The 26,741-nt window shown below is 40.0% G+C and overlaps 1 protein-coding gene across 1 annotated transcript in view; it reads left to right on the top strand.

Moving 5' to 3' along the window:
• The first annotated feature begins 1,400 nt into the window (after window positions 1-1,400).
• HDAC11 (histone deacetylase 11) overlaps window positions 1,401-26,741 on the top strand; it is a 63,794-nt gene continuing 38,453 nt past the window's right edge. The window contains 4 exon segments of the mRNA XM_048490005.1: window positions 1,401-1,516; window positions 15,902-16,050; window positions 19,607-19,707; window positions 25,770-25,796. Of these exon segments, the coding sequence (XP_048345962.1) occupies window positions 1,515-1,516; window positions 15,902-16,050; window positions 19,607-19,707; window positions 25,770-25,796 (279 nt within the window). The 5' untranslated portion in view covers window positions 1,401-1,514.

The raw sequence follows: 26,741 nt of genomic DNA, 5'->3' as shown, positions 1-26,741 counted from the left end.
ATTATGTTGAATTAGACCCAAACTCTTGGTCTGTCAAGGTCATTATTGTCTGCTCTGACTGGCAGAGGCTCCCTGGGGGTTCAGTCAGAGGTCTTTCACATCACCTACTGCCTGATCTTTTTAAATAGAGATGCCGGGGTTTGAATCTGGGACCTTCTGCATGCCAAGCAGATACTCCAGCCAGCTGCAGCCCGTCCCCTAAATGAGACAGCATAAGCAAGCTATATGCTTTCCCTGGGAAAGATGACAGGAAGTTATGAATCAAATCACCCTATCTTTCTGTATCCCCCATGAGATTCTCTTTTAGCATTAAATAATCTTATTTATGTACCCACTCCATCAAAACCGTTATTGTCTGTGCTGTTAAACTAGCACTTTGATAGAAGAGCGTTTATGGTGTTCTGGACGGCTATTAGCAACACTTTCATTTTAAAACAGTTGTGCCCAGTGGTGGGATTCAGCAGGTTCGCCCCACTTTGGCAGAACTGATTGTTAAAATGGTGCTTGTAAACAACCAGTTGCTAAATTATTTGAATCCCACCACCGGAACCGGTTGTTAAATTATTTGAATCTCACCACTGGTTATGCCTGCCATTTTGTTTCCCACAGCAGCAAGGAGCCTCTAAAATGAGGTGGTGGGGGTGGTGCAACTGGTTAAAAATGAAAGTGTTGCTAATAGCTGTTTAGAGCACTATAAATGCTTTTCTATCAAAGTGCTACGTTTAATAGTGCAGACAATAATGGTTTTGACAGAGCCGGCATGTAAGTATGATTGTTTATAGCTAAAGGAGAATCTGCACTATTTTACTTGGCCGCACTGTCTTCTTTCCATAAGAAAGGATGTAGGAAGAATATTTTAAATAAAAGGCTCTTTAAAACTGCTACTGTTTGCAATATATCTTGACTATCACTTCTCATTCTCACACATTGAATGGATTAAGTGATAGATATGAGGAAATTCCATTAGCATTTTCTTAACTGATCTAGTATAGCAAACAGCCACCAGGCTACAGCTACGCTCCAAATTGTCTGCTCTTTTGCTGAGGCAGAACCAAACAACGATAACGCTCTTTCAGAGGCAGATCTGAAGTCAAACTGCTACTTTGCTACCCTCCGACATTTGCTCCCCGCTCCGCAAGGTAATTAGACGCAAACAATAATTCTCCGTTTTCTCATACTTGTCCAACCAGCATCACAAGGAGCAGCAAAATGAGGGAAGGCAAAACATGTGCTAAAAGGTGGACGTTGCCCACAGCTCATTCCCGACAAGCTCAGTCGTACAGTTTGTTACGTCCAATGATTAAACAATAACATTGTTATTTATTTTCCATCTTGAAATAACAGCATCACCCCGGCCCCTCACCGCCGCAGCAAGACTAGTGAGGGCAAACGAAGGACAGGCGGCTTCTGGTGATGCTTCTGAGCATGCGTGCGTGAGCCAGGCATGCTCAGTACTTGCAAGGAATGGTTGCCCGACAAGTCAGGAGTTTGTTTGAGAACCTGTGAGGGGCATCATGTGAGTAATAAGCGGCGGGATTGTTGGGGCCTGGCCAGTCCCGGCCTTCGGGAAGAAGGTGGGCGTGGAGAGGCCGCTCTGAGGCTGCGGGCCGGTTCATTTGCGAGAGGGGGAGGGGAGTGCAAAGCGGGGGAGGACAAGACGGCGGCGGTAGCAGCAGGTGGAAGTGGCAGACGTACTGGCTGGCCATCGCCTGCTGCGGGGAGGTTGCAGCTCTTTTGCAGGACCTTCATAGCAAGGAGTCAGGGGTGCCATTTCGGGAAGGTTGCAGGGCCTGTCGCCCTGTGCTTTACTCGAGTTTACAAAAATGCCCTGCAGAGGCTAGGGTGGCTTCTTTGCGTCATTTTGGAATAGCCGGTGGCATAAGTGGCTTGTTAATGGGTAAGGAACCGAGGCCAAGTGAGGGGTGGGGAAGACGACATCGCTGCTGCCTTGCATCGTAGTCCCAGAAATGGCGCCGCCGGGAAGCTAGTTGCTGGCTCCCTCTTCAGCTCTCTACTGGGCATGAGGGGTGGGGGCTTGTCTCTGCCTGAAAGATATTCCCCAGGGAATGACGGAACACACACACACCCACACCCAGAAAGAGAGAGAGAGAGAGATGCGGCTGGAGAATGGCTCGGGATATGTTGTATTTGAGCACTTTTCCTGGGGGTTAGGAGGAATCACAGGATTGCCCGTTGAAGCAAATGGAGAGGCTAGAAGTAGAAGTAATGGGAACTAGGAATGCCAATTGAATTGCATGGAGACTATTGAAATACATTACAGCACAAAAAAGGTAGCAAAGAAAACGTGGAAAGGATTTAAACGGAGTTCTCTGGGTCCATATAGACTACACTGACACTGGAATTATAGTTCCCACAGTTAGAGTGACAGCCCTGGGGAACAGAGACTGTGCTCTGGGACTGAAATGACAGCCCCCACAGTAGAGTGACCGTTCCAGAGATCAGAATCTGCTCCCTGGGACTGGAATGGCTGGTTGCCGACTAGAATGACAGCCCAGGGGAAGAGAATCTCTGCTCCAGGACTGGAATGACAGCCTCCCACAGTGGAGTCACAGCCCCAGGAAACAGAATCTGTGCTCTGGAACTGGAATGACAGCTCACACACTGGAATGACAGCTGCTCAAACATGTTTGCAAAGCAGGGATCCTCATGGATCCTTTTGATTTTTGCATTAGGTCAAATTGAACTCATCAGATCACATATGAGCATTGGCTTAGCTCATGCCACCAAGTCGCAGGCCCATGATTTTGTGGCAATACTGGCACAAAAACGTGATTCTAAACCATGGATTCTCATGGATCCTTATGATTTTTCACTAAGTAATACAGAACACACCATCAAATCACATATCATGTCCATAGATATAGCTTGCATCACAAAATTCATGGACCCATGATTTTGTGGCAATACCATGGCACAAAAACATGGCTCCAAACCATGGATCCTCAAGAGTTTTTGCATTGAGTGTCCCCAAACTTGCCATAAAATCACCTATCATGTCCATGGCCACAGCTCGAACCAAAAAATTCATGGACCCATGATTTCATGGCAATACCATGGCACAAAAACATGGTTCTGAACTGTGGATCCTCCGGTTATTTGTGTTGGGTCACCCCAAATTCACCATCAAATCACATAACATGTCCATGGGTCTAGGTTGTAGCACAATATTTATACATGGATCTTTAGGTTTTTTAATATTTGATCACCCTCAACTTACCAACAGATCACAAATTATGTTCATGATCACAGAATGACCCACAAAAAATCCATAGCACAGTGCCAAGGTATTGAATATGCTGACTCTCCTGGATTTTCATGATGGTTAAATGGGCTCCATCAAAATACATTATAAAATCACACAATATCCATGGAATGACCCCTAAACCGCCCTACTTGAAATGATTCTGTGTTAGCATCAATGCTGTATTAAAATGAGAAATCGTGTTCATGTCCATTGCTTCTGGAAATTCCTGATGCTGCCAACCTGCAAAAATATCCAAGGCAGAGAGTGTGATGGTCTTATTTGTGAATATAGAATATCAACCCATTAGATCAGGGGTAGGGAACCTGCGGCTCTCCAGATGTTCAGGAACTACAATTCCCATCAGCCCCTACCAGCATGGCCAATTGGCCATGGCCATGCTGGTAGAAAGTAAGAATGATGAATATCTGAAGCTATCTGAACGGTAATGGAACCACCAAATTCATCATGAGAGAAAGCAATCATCATCCATCTTGGAGGTGCTGCAATGGTGGTTTCTGGGCTGTATGAGTGCGTGTTCTAGCAAGCATTCTCTCCTGGCGTTTCACCTGCATCTGTGGCTGGCATGCTTTGAAGAGGGATCTTCAGAGGCTGGCATCTTCAGAAGTTCCTCTGAGAATTACAGCCTGGTACCTCTGAAGCCACAAATCGTAAGGAGACAATGCTGCTTTAAATTATAACCATATCCCAACCGAATTACTCCCCATCACCAATGAATTCTAACACGTTAAGAAAGCTTTTCGACCAATACAATCATCCATCTTGCTTTTAATTCAGCTCAAAATCGGTTTTGGGAAGAAGTTAGTGCTTGGTTTTTTTTTTTTAAGGGGAGGAGTGAAATTGAATATATAGAGGTTTAGAGTCAAGTTTACTTGCCAACAGATTTTGTTAATGGAGACTTCTAAATTGGGTTTCCAACATCGTGTCCTTGGGCATTGTGAAACCTGGTGACAACTCTTCTGGTGCCCACCAGGTGTTTTTAAAAAGCGGGCAGGATTAGGTGGTGAATTGTGCCCATCATGGCTTCTGATTGGTCCCTGTACATTTGACTGGCTGTGCAGATGTTTTTAGGATGTTCCTTTGGCTGCAGCTGCCACCAACAGTTATTCACTGTGTCTGAAGGTAAAATGTGGCACCAGTTTTCTTTCTGGCTTCACCTCCTGCAGTAACCATTCTGTGGCAGCCATTTTGTGGTTGCACCCACTGTGTTATGTCAGAATTCCATACACTCAGAAAGGTTGGAGATGCTGTGCTTTGGACTCTCCAAGTTGGAAATCCAGTGTAGTGTAGCGCTGGCAGTGGATTAGGATGTAGGAGACTCAGGTTCAAATCCCTACTCTGCTATGTACTCCCAACGTAACCTACTTGGCAGGGGTTTTGTGAGTGTAAAACAGAGGACTGGAGAATTTTTTCATTGGGGAGAAAGTTGGCATGCAAATGAAGTGAATAGACAAAGCTAGTTGTGGGTATTGGAGAAATGTGATCCAGAAGGAGAATCCATTCACTTGTACTCCCATTTATATGTAGAATGTGGGGTCTCGCTGGGCCTTTTCTCTCATCAAACTGGAGACCATATAATTGGGGATCACACTGTTGCTTCACTGCATATGTGTAATGTGTGGTTTGATGGGACACTGAGAAGAAATTGCCGATGACAAAGTGCTGTGTTCTCTGCTCCCTACACATTGCTTCTCTGCTCAGAATTACAACTTTAGTTTTCCCTTTAAAGAGTAAGCTGATCATCCTTGAGGGCAAACAAGTGTAATAGATAAGTGTAATAGATAAGCATATTTCCTGCACCACTTCCAAATGCCACCTACCTCCTGCCACCTTCCATCACTTTGTGGAGGCCATGCGAATGGCCTGGGGGGGATGCATCGGCATGGATGCATCGGCCGATGCACCCCCACTCAGCTGGTCGTGTGGAAATGGCCTCAGCTGAATCACCACTAACATCCTGAGCATCCATGCTTTGGAACTATGAATAGTAACACCACAGAGCAGTGGATCCATGTTTTTATGCACTATGTCAGGAATGCCAACTGCAATAAATGTCTGTCTGGACCTTTTTCAGGGTTTGAACAGGGCACTGAGTATCTGAGGAATATTTATCTATCTATCTATCTATCTATCTATCTATCTATCTATCTATCTATCTATCTATCTATCTATCTATCTATCTATCTATCTATCTATCTATCTATCTATCTATCTATCTATCTATCTATCTATCTATCTATCTATCTATCTATCTATCTATCTATCTATCTATTTATTCGATTTGATAAACCGCCCTACCCCCGGAGGGCTCATATTAAAACTAACATTAATTTGAAAGATGGAACAACATTCAAATTATTAAAACACAGGCAGTGTCTGTGGAATTGGATTGAGCTCCACACTTCTATTTAATTATCGATACCTTTACAGATGTGACATCTATTCCATCTAGCTCAGGGGTAGGGAACCTGCGGCTCTCCAGATGTTCAGGAACTACAATTCCCATCAGCCTCTGTCCCATGGCGTAGTGGCAGTGGCCATGCTAGTGAGAGGCGATGGGAAATGCTGGACCCTAATTTCTCAGGCTGAAGAGTTCCTGATATAGCTCATACTGCAAGCTGCCCTCCTTCCACATATTTTTCTTCACACAAACCATATACTCGCTTTATATCCTACCCTAAACACACTGGAATTATACCAGTCATTTTCACTTCACATTTTCTTTCTTCACATCACAAGTATCCCATACACATTCATACCACGAGCATGTAATTCAACACAGGCTTATGAGTTCCTCTTAGTTTCAATACGTCTTCATTCCAAGCATCCTTCCTCCCACATTGCATTTTTTTTCCTCTGTTTGAATCTCTGTTCTTGTTCTCTCTCTCTCTCTCTCTCTCTCTCTCTCTCTCTCTCTCCTCCCCCCCTCTCTCTCTGGATCAAAATAGAAGAAATGAGATGTGTATCTGCTGGGAGGGGGATGGATGTTAACCATTCTCCCCATGTTGTTTCACCAGTTTAAATTAATGCTTCTTGAAACAGTTATTTATCTCACCAGCGGGGAAAGCAGTGAATTTAGATTAGGAAAACAGGGAAGGGGTTCAAACTTCTCTCCACTGACCCAACTGGATGCCCTCCCCCATCTATGTTTCCAACTGAAAATAGAAACACTTGGAGATCTGGAAAAATAGAAACATTTAGAGGTCTGAGGTCCAGTATGCAACATGTCATCTACAGACAAACATGTTGAACCCTCTTCCAGCTAACCTAACTACTGTTGCTAATTTTGATTTCCCCTGCAGTGTAAAGACACAGCTTGCTTGGCCCTGCACTGCTGTTGGGTTAATTTATTAACTTGCTCATCACCACTGTAAGCATCCAGCCCTATTGGCTTCCTGGGGTTGCACAGCTTTTTGGCTTAGCAGGTGGTCTACGCTGCTGTTTGGCGGCTGCTGCAAGTGTGCATCACTGTTGACTTCCTAGCTCAAACTAGGAGTTCAGCATACAGTGCATATTGATCCCATCTGCACTCTTACCCTTTCTCTTCCTGAATTTGAAATGTTTTATGCCCTGGATTCACACGTGGTCTCCATTGCAGGCTAGCATCTATATATGGCTTTAGAGAGGATGTCATCAAATGTAACAACTTCTATGATATACAAAACTCCTTCGGTTTCTTGTCTTCTTTTGGTTTATACAAAATCATTTTCTAAGTCTAGTTCCAGTTGTGTGAATTAAATATCTTTTTGTACAGAGTTGTGCCCCATCATCAGCTAATCTTATAATTAAAATCTCTATCTCTGCTTCTTTTTTATAATTTAATCATTTGAAGAATGATTATTTAAAGAACAAAACATTCAGTCACCTTGAAAACCTTAAGCATTCTTATTAAGCTTTTCTCATCTTCTGACAATAGGTTGTTGTCACAAGTAATAGCTATACTATTCAGTGTTGAAAATGAAAGTACTTTCTGCAATATGAAAGGTGTAACTTCCTTTCATCTCTGTGAAAAATATTAATATTTATTTTAAAAATTCAGCTATTGTGGAATGATGCAATACTTCTGATTTGACCAAGAAAAAAGCAGCAGAAGACACATCTGGACTTTAAAACACAATACTGTTTTTGTCTTTTTGAACATCTTTTGTTTATGGCAGTTAGCTAAGAAGTAAACATTTTAAATATAATGTTCTAATATTGATCCAGTAAAATAAACTTTAGTACCAGGTATCTCTTATGTTTTTTAAATTTAAAATGCAGAGAATGCATAGGCAGTGGCTGTATGAAAGAAGTAATTTTTGGAAAGAATGTGAGTACACAGTATATTTTATGTTCCCCTTTCCTGTGGTACTGAACATGATAGAAATAGTATTAGAATTATTTCCTTCATATTGTATAATGGTAACATAGCTTGAAGTTTATTTCTCTAAAAGAAGGAAATAGCTGTTATTCAGAGAAGACAAATCAAATATAAGTATTTGGCATGAAATATTGTAACATAAATATTTGGATGTAAAAACTTCCTTCATTTGGCTTTGATCTCATTTATTATCATCTAATACTTCCAATGCATCATTTAAAAATGTTATTTATAGCCCTTTTCTCAGCCTTTTGGCACTGGACTATTTCGATGGAAATAATGTATTTGGCCCTGTCTCATGACAATGGAAGCAATGTGGCTATATCAGAGCTGGATGGAAGTAGCTATACATGCTGTGACCACGCTGTGCTCCGTAGTCACTCATATTCAGGTTGTTCATGCCAGAAGTATTCAGTGGCTCTATGGTGCCAAAGCTATACACTTTAGCCTTTGCATGCAGATGTGCCGAACATTTGCCATGTTCTTAAACATGTAAGGTTAGCTCATGTTAGATAAAATGAACTGTAAAAACTTTTAAATTTTACTTAACAACATAGAAACAGGTGGAATGGAAAAAGGAACAGTAAGTGATATCAACTGTAGGAAGTGTTATCTGAACATATTTAAATACTTTCACAAATAACAGTATGGATATGGTTTTGCTGGCAGCCAACATAAAGAACACAAGATAGCAAAATATTAGGATCAGGGTGAATTAAATCATAATTGAACTCAAGTCAGTAAATTTCTCAAAGATGAGGGGATGGTGCACAGGAAGCTGAAAGGGAAAATCAAGAGAGTCAAAACTTTCCAAGATGCTTGGAGGTTATTTAAAAACACAGTAATAAAACCTCAGCTGGAATGTGTTCCACATGTTAGGAAAGGCAGCACCCAGTCCAAAAGAAAGCCACCATGGTTAACAAGTGAAGTTGAGGAAATTATCAGAAAAAAGAAAACGTCTTTTAGAAAATGGAAGTCCAGTTTGACTGATGAAGAATATGAGAGGGAACACAAATGGTGGCAAAAGAGAAGCGAGTTAGCTGTAAGGGAGGCAAAAAAGGATTATCAGGAACGCATGGCTGCGAACATCAAGACCAGCAACAAACAGTTCTTCAAGTATATCAAAAGTAGGAACTAGGGAAGCAATAGGCCCGTTAGATGACAAAGGAACAAAAGGTGTGTTAAAAGATAACAGGGAGATTGCAGAGAAGCTGAATGAATTCTTTGCATCTGTCTCCACCCAAGAGGAGGTGAGGAAAATTCCTGCACCTGAACCAAGCTTCTTAGGAGGCAAATCCAAGGAACTAGTGAAGATAGTGGTAGACAAGGAAGAAGTTCTGGCAGCCATTGATAAACTAAATGCTACCAAATCCCCTGGCCCAGATTGCCCAAGAGTTCTTAAAGAGCTCAAGCATGAAATTGCTGATCTTCTCACTTTAATATGCAACTTATCCTTGAAATCAGCCTCCATCCCTAGAGACTGGAAGATGGCCAATGTCACACCAATCTTTAAGAAAGGATCTAGGGGGGACCCGGAAAATTACAGGCCAGTCAGTTTGACATCTATTCCTGGTAAATTAGTTGAATCTATCATTAAAGATAAAATTATTAAACATGTAGAAAAGCAAGACCTGCTGAGGAAGAGTCAGCATGGCTTTTGCAGAGGCAAGTCCTGTCTTGCAAACTTACTAGAGTTCTTTGAGGGTGTAAACAGGCATGTGGACAGGGGTGAACCAGTGGACATTGTCTACTTGGATTTCCAAAAGGCTTTTGACACAGTTCCTCACCAGAGACTACTGAGAAAACTCAGCAATGAAAGAATAAGAGGGGAAGTCCTCCTATGGCTTTAAAGTTGGTTGAGAAACAGGAAGCAAAGTGTGGGTGTAAATGGGAAATTCTCACAATGGAGAGATGTAGGGAGTGGTGTCCCCCCAGGATCCGTATTGGGACCAGTGCTCTTTAACTTATTCATAAATGACCTGGAAGTAGAAGTGGGTAGCGTGGTGGCCAAGTTTGCAGATGATACCAAATTATGTAGGGTGGTGAGAACCACAAAGGATTGCGAAGAGCTCCAAGCGGACCTTGATAAATTAGGTGAGTGGGCTCAGAAATGGCAAATGCAGTTCAGTGTAGCAAAATGTAAAGTGATGCACATAGGGGCAAAAAATCCAAACTTCACATACACGCTATAGGGGTCAGTGCTATCAGTCACAGACCAGGAAAGGGATTTGAGCGTCTTAGTTGATAGTTCCATGAGAATGTCAACTCAGTGCATGGCAGCTGTGAAAAAGGCAAACTCTATGCTGGGGATAATTAGGAAAGGAATTGATAATAAAACTGCAAAGATTGTCATGCCCTTATATAAAGCAGTGGTGCGACCGCACTTGGAGTACTGTGTTCAGTTCTGGTCGCCACATCTCAAAAAGGATATCGAAGAGATAGAAAAAGTGCAGAGAAGGGCAACGAGGATGATTGAGGGACAGGAGCACCTTCCTTATGAGGAGAGGCTGCAGCCAAGGACATGGGTAAGGGGGGGGTTCTCGGGTTCAGACCCCCCCCCATTGCATGTCCAAAGCTCCACCCCCCCGTTTGTGGGTTTTTGTATTTTTAAAGTATTTTTTCGGTTTTTGGCCTGCAGAGGGTGCAGTTTTTAGGCTAGCAGCACCAAAATTTCAGACTATCATCAGGTGACACTCCTGATGATACCAATGGGAGCTAATAGTAGATGGGTCTACCCATTTGAGGGTCCATATCTTTGGACCCCCTGAATCAAACTTCACTAAACCTAGGTGATATCATCAGGATATTCTCCTGCTGATACCACCCTGGTTTGGTGAAGGTTGGTCCTGGGGGTACAAAGTTATGGACTCACAAAGCGGGTGCCTCCATCCCCCATTGTTTCCAATGGAAGCTAATAGGAGATGGGGGGTACACTTTTGAGAGTTCACAATTTTGGACCCCCTGAACCAAACTTCACCAAACCTGGGTGGTATCATCAGGAGAGTCTCCCAAAGATACCCTGAAAGTTTGGTGCTGCTAACTTAACAATTGTACCCCTGACAGCAGGCACCCCCCCAAATTTTCCCAGATTCTCTTTTTAAATCCACCCCCTTCAGCATGGATTTAAAGGGAGAATCTGAGGTCCCCAGTTTAAACATTTAAAGTGATGTTGTTTCAGGGTGGGGAATCCACCCCAAAACAGCATCACTTTCAATATTGTTTTATCTGGGGACCTCAAATTCTCCCTTAAAGGTGGATTTAAAAGGAGAATCTGGGCTCCCTAATTTAAACACCATTGAAAGTGATGCTGTTTGGGGGTGGATTCCAGAATCACAGCAGTCGCCCATGGGGGGGCGCACTGAGCTCCATTTTCCCTAGCTACCCCTCTGCCTGGAGGGGAGAGAGAAGGGACTGCCAGCTGGGAGCCCAGCCAGTGGGGGAGGTGGGGCGGGCGGGTCACAGGAGTCTGCCATCCCTTGTTTCGGAGAGCTGCTTTTATAAGCACTTAGGCTGGGGGTGGGGCTTCAAGAGGCGTGGCCATGCCCCCAAAGGCAGGTGTGGCCTCGCTCTCCCTGAACCCTCCCCATAAAAAATCTATACCTACATCACTGGCTGCAGCGTTTAGGACTCTTTAGTTTGGAGAGGAGACGTCTGAGGGGGGATATGATTGAAGTTATAAAATTATACATGGGGTAGAAAATGTTGACAGAAAATTTTCTCTCTCTTTGTCACAATACTAAAACCAGGGGGCATACATTGAAAATGCTGGGGGGAAGAATAAGGACTAATAAAAGGAAACACTTCTTCACGCAATGTGTGATTGGTGTTTGGAATATGCTGCCACAGGAGGTGGTGATGGCCACTAACCTGGATAGCTTTAAAAAGGGCTTGGACAGATTTATGGAGGAGAAGTCGATCTATGGCTACCAATCTTGATCCTCTTTGATCTGAGATTGCAAATGCCTTAGCAGACCAGGTGCTTGGGAGGAGCAGCAGTAGAAGGCCATTGCTTTCACATCCTGCATGTGAGCTCCCAAAGGCACCTGGTGGGCCACTGCGAGTAGCAGAGAGCTGGACTAGATGGACTCTGGTCTGTTCCAGCAGGCTAGTTCTTATGTTCTTATGTTCTTAATTTAAATCATTCCCATCGGAGATATACAAATGCTTTAGTGAATGGTGGGCGCCCCTGCTAGCTTCGCTTTTTTCTACAGTGAATGAGGTATGTAAAATTCCTAATGCTTGGACTAATGCCATTCTCGTCCCTATTTACAAAAAGGGCGACCCCACTATTCCTTCCAACTATAGGCCCATTAGTCTATTATCCATTGCGGAAAAACTATACACTAAATATCTCTCAAACAAATTAACCTTATGGGCCAGTGGAAATAAGATTATTGGCCCAGAACAAATTGGGTTTACTAAAGGGAAATCTACATTAGACCATGTCATTCTTCTAAATATGATGATATCTAAGTATGTCACAAGGGGCAAATCCAACTTGTATGTTGCTTTTTTAGACCTAAAAGGGGCATTTGACTCGGTGAGCAGGGAACTTCTATGGGAAAAATTTACAAAAATGGGCATAGATGACAGGCTGCTTGCCCTTGTTAAAGCCTTGTATACTAACACCACCTTCCAAGTGAGATGTGATCCATCGGGAAAATTAACACCAAAAATTCAATCTTCCAAAGGCGTCAAACAAGGCTGCGTGTTGGCCCCTCTTCTATTTAATTTGCTTATTAATGATTTGTCCCTTGACCTGAGATCGGTCAATGCACCTTGCTCCAGGTAATGTGACTCTACCATTGCTCTTATTTGCAGACTATGCACTATTACTCTCGAGAACGAAGTTGGGCCTAAATAGATTGCTGTCTAAATGCAACAACTATTGTACACGGAATTCATTACTTATTAACTCTGCCAAATCTAAAGTGATTGTGTTTGCTAACACCTATAAACCCAGCAGATGGATACTCGATGGTGCATCTGTCGAACAAGTCAAGTTCTTCAAATACTTGGGAGTTGTTTTTCACCACAAAGCCCATTGGTCCAAACATAGAGACCTAGCTATGAAAGCTTGTAGAGCTACTGTGGCGGGAGTGGAGAATTTCTTTTTTACAAACGGTAACAGTTTTATTCCTGCCGCAGTGAAAGGTTTCAATATGAAAGTTATTCCTCAATTGTTGTATGGGATCCCCTTGTGGATCAATGCTTGGAATCATAAAGTTGAGAGGATTCAGTCAGCTTTCCTATATAAAATATTTGGAGTGCCCAGCATTTCTGTATCTCCATATACTCTGCACCTACTTTGGTTCCTGGAAGCTGGACACAACATCTCCTGGCTACGAAAGCCCTGGCTTGGATTTAGCTACTCCCTTTGAAGTTTTGGGTCCGCTTCTGTGCTTTTAACTCAGATACTGACAGTCTTATCCTATCTTATCCTCCCCAGCTTTCACATGAATCTTAGTGGTGGCGGGCAATGGGAATGAAAATACTCTCCCTGGGATTTTCCTGGGAAGCCTTGCAAATGCTGCCTGCTTCTGAAATCTTCTCTCAATTAAAAAGGCGACTGCTAGATCAAGAGTTTCAAGTTCTGCAGGACAAGGTGAAAAGCAATTGCTCCCCCCTCTTTTTTAACATCAAATTCAAAATCAATCACATGGCAGATTATTTGAGTTTACTTCAGGACCCCAAGCATAGATGGATAATCACTAGGGCTCGTTGTAACTCCTTCCCTTGCTCTATGTTACAAGGAAGATTCCAAAAAATCGACCTGCAAGAGCGGAAATGTCCTCATTGTATCACAGCGATTCAAACCATGGAACAGATATTGCTCGACTGCCCCAAATACGAGGGATCTAGGACCAGACTTTTTGCTCTTTGTCCTGTAATCTTTAATAAATACTCTGCTGTGGGGAAGATTACGTTTCTACTAAACAATTCTGCCTCCGAGATTTTAACTTTTGTAGCTAGGTTCCTTATAGAAACTTTGAAATGATTACCTGCAATGGTTCTCATGTATGGATACTTGTTTGGACAAAGTTGGCTGTTATATGGATTCTATGCCTAATAAAGGTTTATATATAATGACTCGTTCTTGCCGGTATGATCTTAATATTTACAACTAGGTGAAGGTTTCATTTGTAGAATAATTTTTTTTCAAATTAGTTTTAAAGTTATATAAAAATTACTGATTTGGTTATACTGTTAGAAATACATAGATAGATAATTATTAAATTATTGTGAGGTGATCTTTCTCCAGTTTCATTCAGGTCACCAGGCATTGCATTTCTTTGTTGCAGTGTTTGCATTTTGCACACACGCCTGCCTTACCCATAGGTAGAGAGAATGCTATGATAAACCTCAGATTATCCTAAAATTTGTGGAATATTCTGCTCAAAAGGTTACACTTTGATTTTTACTGCTTGCCCCTTTCTTATACTTAACTCCTTATTCATATCTAGTCTGCTCCAAATCCTCTGTTCATTGAACTTCTTGAAACTTATCACTTAAGAGAGAAGGGGCTGATTCTGTGTACATAGATTTGCAAAGGAACAATGGGATTGAGATTTTTCCCTCCACTCTGTTTGTTTACTTTATAACTTTTTGCTGTGAAGAAAAGACATTCTATCTTTGCAGACACAACTTCACGGTTTTGAGAACTGCAAAACCGAGCAGCTGTGATAATATCTTCCAGATAGAAAAATTGCCCAAAATAATCTTACAGGAACCTTTGGAAGTGCATGACATTGTGATTGGATTAATGAAATTTATTTATCAAAAATTTTAAACATTGCATGGGTAGATAATCTCCTGCTACATAATTAAAAACGAACACTTATTTCATGATGAATAACCTTTAGACTATAATGTATCTTTAATAGATAACTGTTTACTATCTTTAGATAGGTTTTTCTTCAAAAAGCATTTTATTTAAAATCTGATTTAAATGAAAAATGATTTAAATAAAAATTTTAAAAAATATTTATTTTAATTAAATTGCTTTGACAGGTAAATAAATGAACTAGAGTCTCATTTGTTGGAACATTACTAGAGCTTATAAAATGACATTACTGAAATAAACCTGCAAGTGCTGATGAATTGTTTAAATATCAGCTATAAAAAGAAATTAGGATTTGGCAAATTATTTTGCAGAGGAAATAATACAACTGACATTCTTGGTGTAGACAATGGCAGTATCTCAAGATCCTGATATTTAAGGAAATGGACAGAGGTTTTTCACCGTGTTATCACCCACACTTTTGCCAGTTTTTCCTCTCTTTTCCTTTCATGTACAATTTTTCCAAGTATGGCACTCTAAAGGTCAAAAACAAGAAAGAAAATTAGAAGTAAACTTCAAATAAACATTTACCGTATATACTCGTGTATAAGTCAACCCGCATATAAGTCCAGGCACCTAATTTTACCACAAAAAACTGGGAAAACTTATTGACTTGTGAATAAGTTGAGGGTGTGAAATGCAGCAGCTACTGGTAAATTTCAAAAATAAAAATAGATACCAATACAATTACATTAATTGAGGCATCAGTAGGTTAAATGTTTTTGAATATTTTTTTAAAGAAAAACAGTAAACTAGCTCTGTAAGTGGAAAAGAGGGTCAACAAAAACAATATGGACTCAACAATAACTTTAAAAGTACAAAAACCTTAGCTCAATCAACAACCAATCTAAAACACAAGAGTTAAAATCCTTCAAAACTGGATTTTTGGTCAGGGGAGGAATGTTTATGTCAGCTGTACCAACATTTCAGAGTATCTTTAGGAGACCCTCCTGATGATTCCACCCAGGTTTGGTGAAGTTTGGTTCAAGGGGTCGTCTACTATTAGCTCCCATTGGAAACAATGGGGGATGAGGCACCCCCTTTGGGAGTCCATAACTTTGGACCCTCTGCACCAAACTTTACCAAACTTGGGTGGTATCATCAGGAGAGTCTCTTGAAAAATCCCTGAAATTTTGGTGCCACTAGCCTAAAAACTGCGCCCCCTGGTGGCCGACAAAGTAAAAACCCTAAAATATTTTTAAAAATACACCTAACTCTCGTATAAGTCGAGGGGGGCTTTTTCAGCACAAAAAACGTGCTGAAAAATTCCACTTATATGTGAGTATATATGGTATCTGAATTCCTAACTGAATTCCTAACTGAATTACTTTGTACTTGTAAAACATTTATATATGGGATATGTTTTCCCCAATCAATATTTTGTATTTGTAATAATGTTGTTCTTTTTTTCTATAAGGCCTCACAAGACAGAACTATATCATGATATCCCACCAACATGCTGGCCCATTGTGTATTCTCCAGATTACAACATTACATTCATGGGCCTGGAGAAGCTACATCCTTTTGATGCTGGGAAATGGGGAAAAGTAGTAAATTTCTTGAAAGGTAAAGTAAGAACAAGAATGAACGCCTCAGCTTTTGCAGAAATTAAACTATTTTGATGTGCAATAAATAATTTTATATGCATGGTATTTTTAGTCAAATGGGCATGATTCTTGTTTTGATTATATGCTAGGTAAACAATTTATATGCACTCCTGCTTTGTGAACAATACACTTTCCTAGAATATTGTAAACAAAATGGTATGCATTTATGTATTGGATGCAAGCATACCCTTTTAAGATGATGACTCATTCAGTATAACTCTTATAGTCAGCTTCTAAATCAAATCTGGCCTGTTTGCTGCTGCCTGCACCCCTACCTCGACCATCTGTGCGAACGGTCCCGGGAGGGTGCGTCGGCATTGTTTATGCTGATGCAGCCCCGCTCGTGCCCATGTGGAAAGGGCCTCTGCCTCCCAGAAAGTCCCTGCCTTCCATTAGAAATATCATTGTTTTACATGAAAAGGGTTTTGAAAGCAGAATTTGATTATTGATGTTTATGCTAATAATTCCCATTACTGGTTTGCTATATGAGTGAGCGTATCTATTAATGGTAGAATCAAAGCCGTATTTGAACAATCTTTTAGGACTTCACACAATAAGAGAAACAAATGAGGTATAAAGTATATATGCACATAAAAGTTTCTAGATTTCATTATTCCCCACCCCCTACAAAAAAAAAGCCAGATATATCAGGCAAAATGAAAAACTGAGGTAAAAAAATAAAATGTTGCTAATTGAAGTTGGTATCTGATTGTACCTTTAGTCTACTGGGAAGAAGGAAAAATATTAGTTTTCAACTGAAAATTTAAAAACCAGTATTTAATCAAAGACTTGCTATTATCAGACAGAACAAATAGATTCCTTAAAAGGCTCAACATAGAGGGGAAACTTGGTAGAAGAAGATGAAGATGATGATGAAGAAGAAGAGTTGAATTTATATCCCCCCTTTCTCACCTGTAGGAGACTCAAAGGGTCTTACAAACTTCTTTCCCTTCCCCCCTCACAACAAACACCCTGTGAGGTAGGTGGGACTGAGAGAGCTCAGAAGAACTCTGGCTAGCCCAAGGTCACCCAGCTGGCATATGTTGGAGTGTACAGGCTAATCTGAGTTCCCCGATAAGCCTCCACAGCTCAAGCGGCAGAGCAGGGAATCAAACTCGGTTCCTCCAGATTAGAGCACACCTGCTCTTAACCACTACTCCACTGTAACCATACTAACAAAACTGAACAGTAATTGTACACAAATACAGAAAACAGTATTAGTGAGAATTAATAGAAAAGTATTGAACTTATTTAGAGAAGAAAGAAATTTTAAAGTGAGCCAGCGTGGTGTAATGAATCAGAGCAGGTGGACTCTAATCTGGAGAACCAAGTTTGATTCCCCACTCCTCCACATGAGCAGTGGATTCTTATCTGGTGAACCAGATTTGTTTCCTTACTCCTACACATTCCTGCTGGGCGACCTTGAGCTAGTAACAGTTCTTTGGAATGCTCTCAGCCCTATCTACCTCGTAAGGTGTTTGTTGTGGGGAGAGGAAGGGAAAGGAGTTTGTAAGCTGCCTTGAGTCTCCTTACTTGAGTAAAAGGTAAGGTATAAATCCAAACTTTTCAACTTTTCTTCTGATCTGTAAACCAGTATACTGATAAACTAAAACCGAGTATGGATGGTAAATTGTCATACTGACTCCAAGACAGTACATGAGAGATGCAGTTTTTGTATGTTTTCCTCCTACAACCAATCATGTTTTCCAGATTATTGAGTGAATTTTCAAAAACCTGCAAACTAGCTTGGTAAAAACAGACCACACTGTGGGGCCAGGGCCGCTCTCTGGTCCTACACAGCTGAGTTAGTTTTAAGAAAAACTAAGTTAGAAATAAGAGCAAAAGACATCTGACATTAGAAAACAAACAGACAGTTTTACTTAGCAGAATATAGATAAGATTACAGAATGTGAACTCTCCCAAGGAAGAGACACGCCCCAGTGCCCTCAATTGAGAGACACGGATTTTAGAACGTTACAGAATACAGATAAGTTACAGAAGGTGACCTCTCCCAAGGGAGAGGCCCTGGTGCTCTCAAGCGAGAGACACGCCCAGTAGAGGAAGAGCCTTAGTTTTTGTAGATGCAAAGAGTACAGACGTCACATAGTCCTCCCCTTTTGTTCCACGTATTATGATTCATATACCTTAAAAATCTTATTGGTCAGAATCTGTCTCCTGTTCACAATAAAGACAGCCTATATTTCTACGTATTCACATTCCTTCTGTAATTCAAACGCTACATGCTGTTAGCTTATGCCCTCTACGCATATGCAAAGGAAAGTAATAAAGGTAGCTTGTTGTCTTCAAGAAAAACCCGTTTTGCTAGTTTTCTCCCAGAGAGAGATGTCCTTAGGCAATGCAGTTCTGACTCTACATACTTTTAGACAATAAAACTTCCCTTTACCAGCATGAAATGTTTCTAACAATTCCCCAGTTTGAAATGTTAAAACATGATTTACAAGAGTTATACATACACTGATTCTAACACAATAGAATTATAGTAAAATACTAATACATGTAAATATGAATTTCTCCTTATCATTTATGTGTTCATTTAACTATATAGAAAAACACTTTGTTGATTTAACTAATCACATTCATTTCTAACCCAAAAACAAGGTAATAAAATGCATTTGTCTTCTGTCACGTAGGCCCTCAGTGCCAAGATGTCAAAGATGTTATCTTGCTTGCTTGCATAGTCACTAGCAAGCTGGTAACATTCCTTTGACCTGTTGCAAAACATGCAGGCTTTTGCTGGTCACTTACACAGAAGCTCCCATTTTGCTTCTTTGCTTCTTTGGTTCTATAACTTAATCAAATACAAATTTTATACACATTCTGATCCGTTCCCACAACAATATGACAAATAAAATTAAAGTTACATAACACTTTTAATGTACTGCCTTCATGTTTCTAAAAAAATTATCAACTTACGTTTTGGGTGAGGTACTTGTTGATAAAAAGTGTCAGTAATAGCTGTTTCCAGGCTTCTGCAAATTAAATATCAACAGGGGGCTGACGATGTTAAACGTTCCAATTAATCTGAAATGTTCTTTTATTATCCCACCTCTGTAAGTAATTAGTGTTCTTTGAGTTTTGGCATTTTCTGCTCTAATGATTTAGTGAATTAAGCACTAGCACATGGTTGTGGATTTTGTAGTAACTCACAATAAAGACCTGAGGTAAATAATTATTGGTCTGAGGGTAGAATGTACTGTTTATGGTCATAATATAAAGGTCTGTTGACCCCTCCCCCCTTTTCTTTAGCCTCATGTTTTCCTTTTTCATTGACATTTTCTAATATAAATTTTAAATCGAGCATAAAATCTATTTAATTTTTATCTTTATACATGCATTATATTTTGATACACATCTGAAGGGTTTCAGCTATTTATTCAGTGTGTGTTTAAATCCCAGTTTGTGTAGTAGATAGTCTTGTTCTGCTGTTGGTAGTGTTGAAAGGTAAATCACATTTGTCTGGTAGTGACTCCCATTTGTTTTCTTTTTCCATTTAGAAGAAAAGCTCATTGCAGATGACTTGATTGTACGAGCTCAAGAAGCAACTGAACAAGACCTTTTAGTTGTCCACACAAGACGCTATTTGAATCAGTTAAAGGTGTTGTATCTTCTATTTGAGCCTAATACTGAATTTTTGATTATTTCGCTCTCTCTCTCTCTCTTATTCCCCCTCCCCCAATTTAAGTGAACTTAAGGAGGACAGCAGTGTCTAGAGCACAAATAATTTCTTCCCTAGGTCTGAGGTTTAAGAAGGCTAATTTTTCAATTGTAAAGCCTAGTACCAAGACTGTAGTGAGGACTGGTGAGGAAGGGAGGCATTGAATAGAAAACAAAAGATAAAATTCTCCTATGCATGATATTCCACTAGAATTGTTTTTAAAAAGACAACCCAAGCCATTAAGCAGTTATTACATAATTTTAGAACATTTGTGCAAAAATTACTCAGCCTGTTGAAAAAAAAAGAGATTTTGTACATCAGAACACATAAGTAGGAGTGGAATACAAAACAACTGAAAGGCCAAAGTGTGTGCCCAGTGGTGAGACAGCCTTTAATTACAATGCTGCTTGCCATCTGTTTTTAAAAGCTTGGAGCATACGACTGATAGGTATCTCCATATTAAAGTTGCATAGAGAACACACTCTGTTGAAGTTTTATATAGGCAAATAAAATCAGTTGATTGCCGTGGATTAATGCACAAGATAAACACCTTTAGACTAAAAATTGAATGCTTTTTACCTGTATTTTTAAAAAGAGAAAGGTTTCCTGGAATGCTATATTGGTTTTGTAGATTGTAATTCAAAAGAATCTGCTCTGCTAACATGTTTTTATTGTATTTATTCATTTACTTTTTATTATATATGGGTGCAGCATTTGCAGCCTTTAAATGTCAGGCAGTCCAATCCTGTCCTTAATTTTAACTGTTGTGGTCCTAGCAGAGAAAAGAGCCAAATTAATATGGTTAGTATGGTGTTGCTATTGCTGTGGTAGCAATGAAGGGGTGGGTGGGGGTGGGCAGGTAGACATTTTGCAGCAGGGGACAAAAATGGGACATATTATATTTATACATGGATGGTCCACATGTGGGCATTTATCACATGTGATTGTGCGTGCCTGGTGTTTTCTTTCTGCTTCTTGAACCAATAATATAATTTATGAATGTCATCATGTATGAAGTGGTCCTGATGCTGACTTGCATACAGAACACTCAACACATCATTGTTTGGCTATATCAAAAATCTTAAGCTGAATTTGTTCCATGCTTGTGTTTATGATGATGTTGTGATAATATCTTGTTTATTATGGTTTATGTATCCATTAATACTTTAAAGAGATTTCAAATAAAATTAAAAAATCACCTGCAGTGATACAGTCTTAGGATTTGATTCTAGCTTACTAAAGTGTCTGGGACTGTATCAGGATTTTATTATATATAAATAGACTGGACTTCTCTAATATACAATACAGAACTTGAGTAGGAGCAACATGTAAGCAGTGCTGAACATAAGAAGAACTTTCCTGGATCAGAGCAGTGGTCCATCCAGCTTTCACACAACATCCAACCATATAACCTGTTATAATCATGAAGTGATAAAAGGGCATGTGTGAGAAATATACTTCCAGATGGACATTTATTTCTGTTTTAATTTATGTGAATCAATTATAATACTGACTTTTTCTGTCCCAATTTTTTTTCACATGGAGATGAGATTTTTTATAAAAAATAAGAGCTCAAGTAAATACTGTATTTCAGTTCAAGAACTATCAAGAACTTGCATTTGACAAATCTCTAGGAAATTGAACTCAATGGAAAAATCTGCAGGAGAGTTAAGAGAAATAGACTTTGCACCTTCATGAAATTCATAAATGTAGTATGTATATTGCAGCTGACAATATAAATGCAGTGAAAATTCCCATAAATAGTTAATAGTAGAAGGCAGTTATACTATTATAGGTTTTGTTTATTTTTTGAAGAGATTATTTCTAGGGATATTCAATTCACAAATTGATATGAAAACTGAAAATGCCATGCTGTCTGGTTTCCAGCTAGCAAGTTTGTCACTTCTGAGTCATACTGCTGCACAGAGAAGAGCCTTTGCCTTATGCCCTCAGCATTACTGAGTGGTAGATATAAGGGGATCAAAAAATCAAAAATACTTTGTTCCTGCTCTTTAGCTCAAGTGGAAACCACATGTCAATCTCTCATACTCTGTCCCAAATTTGCAGAGATTACATCCAAATATTCTGCCTGTATTCCATTATTACAAAACAGCTGATCTATTCAAAATCCTGTTATTACTGAATAACTCAGATGCCATGCTCAATGAAACAATAGCAAATTTTCTGCAAGAGATATGCATTGGAAATAAGTACCCTAAGTGTTTGACTGTTGGTAGGGTTGTTGTTATACTATTTGCTGCTTTTTGTTAATTTAACTGATTTATTATGTCAATAAAGGCTTCGAAATTGAAATATGTGACTATTCTTATGACTCATTCAATGTTTATTTTATATACTTTATGGAAAATTAAGTCTTCTGATGAAGACCATTTTTCTGTTTAAAATAAAATACCAAAAATTACAAAAGTCAGAAACAGATCATGGTTTCAATTGTGTTTATAATTATGGAAAATCTAATTTTCATTTCCAATATTTGCCCCTAGATCCTGTACATTCCCCACCATGCTGTTGTCCCAGCAATTTTCTCTTGATAACACCCAAAGACTCTCATTGAGATTTTCCTTTATGTAGTCTTTCAAGCTGAATGCAAAGCTCTTTCAAGTGACTGGTAGCTTTGCCCTCCTCTCAACTCCAATCTAAAAAAATAATACTAGTTAACCAGTTTTACTTTTTCATTCATAAGAACATTCCTATAGTTTCAGAACTGGTATGTGCTAAAATGAACTGTTTGAAAAAATAATGGCATGTGAATAGGCCTGAAAATTGTATTTGATATTAAAAATATATAATGGATCTATGTAACCAATGTGACCAAATATTCAAGGTTTTCTCTCCAGGCCAAGCGCTTAGCAGTTAGATGCTGGCAAAAGCTCATCACTAAAGAATGTGGTACAGTGTGGTACATGGTTCAGAGGTCAGAAGTAAAAGGAGACATGGAACTTGTAAGAACAGTGAAATTGTATTTTTCTATATTTTAATGAACACTGAAATGATAGTGAGATATATGAAAGGGAAGGTATTCTAGTAGAATCACATATTATAGATATTGTTATAATCATTTTTAACCTTTTAAATGAATAAGCTGTATGTTTGTTAAATCTTTTTACACTGGAGATGTCTCCCTCTTGGTATACCCCTCCCTCAGGAATTCAGGTGTCTGTCCTGATAAAAGCCAGACACCTTTTAGCTTACTCCAAAGGGAGGGGCACCATGCTGTCTTTGTTCAGAAAGGCTGAAGAGTCATTTTGATTTTGGCTTACCTCATAAGGACTGGATATTGGAGAAATATGATAATACTGGGTACGTGTGTAAGGGGAGGGATTTGAATTGTGACTTATGTATTCTTTGTATCTATAAAAGATGAAGGTCCTTGTCTGGCTGGGTGTGACTCTGTTTTAGAGAGACCACCCTGTGCCATATACAGTAAAAAGAATAATTTTTCTTTCTTAAAGCCTGAGTCTTTGGTATTTTTCTTCATCAGTCATTCTAAACGTAACTGAGCGGGGCTATATAGAGGTTCTGGTCCCACAGGCATATGAATAACAATTGATATACATTTCTAAATCTATTCTAATTTATAAGCTTTTGCAAAAGGAATGCCATAAAAACATATTTCAGATTGCAGATATGTTTTAGCCTAGTTTAAGCAAGCCAGTGGCAACTAATTTGCATTGGAGTCATGATTAACATCTGATGAATGGAGTGTTGACTTATACTCTGAAAATCTTGGTTTTGGGGGTTCTACTGGACTCAAATCTAGCTGTTCTACTGCAGACTAACATGTCTACCTTCTGAAATTATAGCTAACAAAGACATAATGCTAACTATGGTTATCTCAAAAGAAGAGAGAGAAGGAAGCTGATTTGTGAAGAGATCAGGCAGTGTTATATCTGCTCTGAGTCTGTATGCAAATCATATTAAATTGTGATGTCCTCATTTTTCTTCCCCCCCCCCACACAGAGCAGGACTGTTTTTTTTCTTAGACTGTTTCCGCATGGCCAGCAAGTGGGGGTGCATCGGCATAAATTATGCCGATGTCCCCCCCCGGACCGTTCGCACAGATGGCCCCAGTAGGGGTGCAGGCTTCGCACAGGTTGCGCCTTCCCTAGCTGGCTTACCTTCACCTGCTGGCTGCTGTTGCATTGTGGAGGCCAGGGGACATGCCCCCCCCTGGCCAGAGCGATGGCTCTGGAAACGGATGCCAGGGGGACGTGTCCCCTGGTCTCCACAATGCGATGGCAGCCAGCAGAAGAAGGTAAGCCAGCTGGGGAAGGCAAGAGGGAAACGCCGCCTTCCATCTGCTGCCGTTCTCACAGCAGTGGGTGGAAGGCGCCACTTCCTCTCATGGAGCGAGGTTCAAAAGTGGTGTTTCCCTGCTGTGTTGCAGCAGTGCCTGCTGTGCGAACTCCTCCCCAGGGACGGCGTTTTTGCCATCCCTGGGGTGCTGTATTCCGCCCATGTGGAAACAGCCTTAGTATAGAATTCTGTATGCCATGAACATGACCTTTTGGTATTCTTCCCTTGATCAGGTGAGCACAGATGTTGGCTTATGCTTTCCTGATGCTTTTCCTTCTTTAGCATCTGAATCTTATTACTGAGTCCCCTTATTACTGGGGACATTCTCTTTTTTCAGTACCTGCCCTTGTAAATCTTCAGTGGTGTAGTGCCCATGGGGTGGGGTGGGGATCGCCCCAGGCAGAGCCGCAGTGGAGGCATGGCCGGGGGGGGGGGGCGCTGGGACACAAGGTGCGCACACGTGCACCAGGCGCAGTTTCCCCTCGCTCCACCTCTGTAAACCATAATCCCAATTCTTTTCTATATTTGTTTTCTTTTTTGGGATGCCTTTAAAGATATTTTGGCTGTGGTTGCCATTCATTAGGATTTTTTTCCTTAGGGTTGTAGAAATACCTTTAGTGCACATTACAAATACATGAACACTCAAGCCATTTATGAACTTACAACTCACTGCAAGGTTTGCCTTCAATTGATCCTCAGTATTTTCTGCTGCCGCATGTGCTTTGAATTTTACACTTCCCTTTCCCCTGCCTTTCCCCCCTGAATCTGCTGCAGCTCTTTCCCACCAGCCCTTCCCCTCCCTGTTTTTTAAAAGATTCTTTTCCTCCTTTGCATTAGTGAACTAATATTAGGGCAAAAAAAAAGAGACTTGGGGAGCTTTCAGGAAAAAAAGAGACTTGGGGAGCTTTCAGGAAAAGGAAAGGAAATAGTGAAATGAGATGCTCCCCTCAAGTCCTTTCAGGGTCCCATTTGCTACAGGTTCTACTCTGCCTGCTCTTCGTAGTTATTAGTTTATATATTCAATTTTGATTCCATCCTTTGTCTTAACAATCCCGGCAGCTTACCCGGTTCCCTCATTTCATCTACACAACAGCCCTATGAATGAGGTTCAGCAGAGTGAGAGATATTGACCTAAGGAAACTCAATAAGCCATATTGCCTGTTTTTTTCCCTAGAATTGGGGCATATCATCCATACCCATTAGGATTCCCAGCTTTTTCTTTTGTTTGGTAAAAGCCAAGTATCTAGGCCTTTTAGTTCAGGTCATTAAGATTTCCACTTACTTGCTGCAGTGGAGATGTGCCTGCCTCTCCCTTGTTCTAGCCAATGGAAGAAGTCGTGGCTGTGACTGACTCTTGCACTGAATTGTTTCTTAGTATATGTCATTGACCAAGAACTTATGTGTATGTGTGTAGCTAGTTTTTGCCTTATAATACAAAATTGTAAATTGTGCTTTTATAATGAACCATATTGTTTGATTGATTATTAAAGGTCTTGATAAATGGCTATTTATCATGCCGTCTCTTAACATTTTTGCAGAGTACTATGCACAGTATTGTCAGGAAACCTGTGCAGGGCTCAAATTGACTTTGCAAAAAATATAATTTGGAGACTAGGTGTGGCGATAAGTTATTCAAAATGTTTGAATGCATTTTCTTCAACTTTTTGTTTTTGTATCGCTTACAGAAGCATATGCTGGAAAGCTTTGAAGAGGTATTCTAGAAATCATTTTGCGCTTTGGCTATATACTTGAGAGTGCCATGACTAAAGATGCAGATTGGTTATTCATTGTGTTGTCATTTTAATTGTGCAGTTGTTGGTGACAAATGTTATAGCCTGCATTAGCTACATACTGCACTGAGTTCATTATCATTATCCATCATTGCTCTTTACTTAAATGTTGTGATTCTGTTCTGTGGTATTCTACTAAATTATTTTTGTATTAAAATCATTGCCAAAAACAATGCGATGCTTCAAGGTGAGGCACTGAAAAGGTCAGTTTTCCTTAATCGAATTTACTGATGTTAAATACTTTTCTGTGCTTACTTTATCTAGTTTCTGTATTATGGTCCAGCAGAAAGCTTTGCATATAAAACACCATTTTTCTTTTATTTCAACAGAACTTGTACACAGTACCTTAAAAACTAGGCCAAAGAATATACACATTTTGAAATAGGCATGGGTCTCAGAGTACCTTTCTGTAGTCCTTTATCCCATTTTTGAGCAGCCGTTTAGTAGGACCTGCCACAATGAGCTTCCCTGTCTAAAGACTAGCATGTTTTGTGTTGTCACTTTTAGTAATGATGGTATTGTAAATAAGGTTGGGGCTAAGGAAGGATTGGAGATACTCTTTTAGCTATGTGAGATTGCGTAGACAAAATGTAACTTCTAGGAACGGAGGACTGATGTGATTCTAATTTAAAGATACACAAAATCTAGACTACTAGTTTTTAGAAAGGATTAACATTTTGGTGAGCCATAAGGACAGATACTCATTTTGATGAGCCTATAAGCATGGTTCACTCACAACATACTCAAATAATGATTATGGCCAATGAGTCTTGAAAGTCCTTCAGCTCATTCTCCCTAGAACCATCAGACACAGAAAGTAATTCTTTTTGTGACACACCTTTACAAACTGTGATATATTTTTCTTCC

Source organism: Sphaerodactylus townsendi, linkage group LG03 (genome assembly GCF_021028975.2).
Source record: "Sphaerodactylus townsendi isolate TG3544 linkage group LG03, MPM_Stown_v2.3, whole genome shotgun sequence".
Lineage (NCBI taxonomy): Eukaryota > Metazoa > Chordata > Lepidosauria > Squamata > Sphaerodactylidae > Sphaerodactylus > Sphaerodactylus townsendi.
This window is presented reverse-complemented; position numbering and strand designations above follow the sequence as displayed.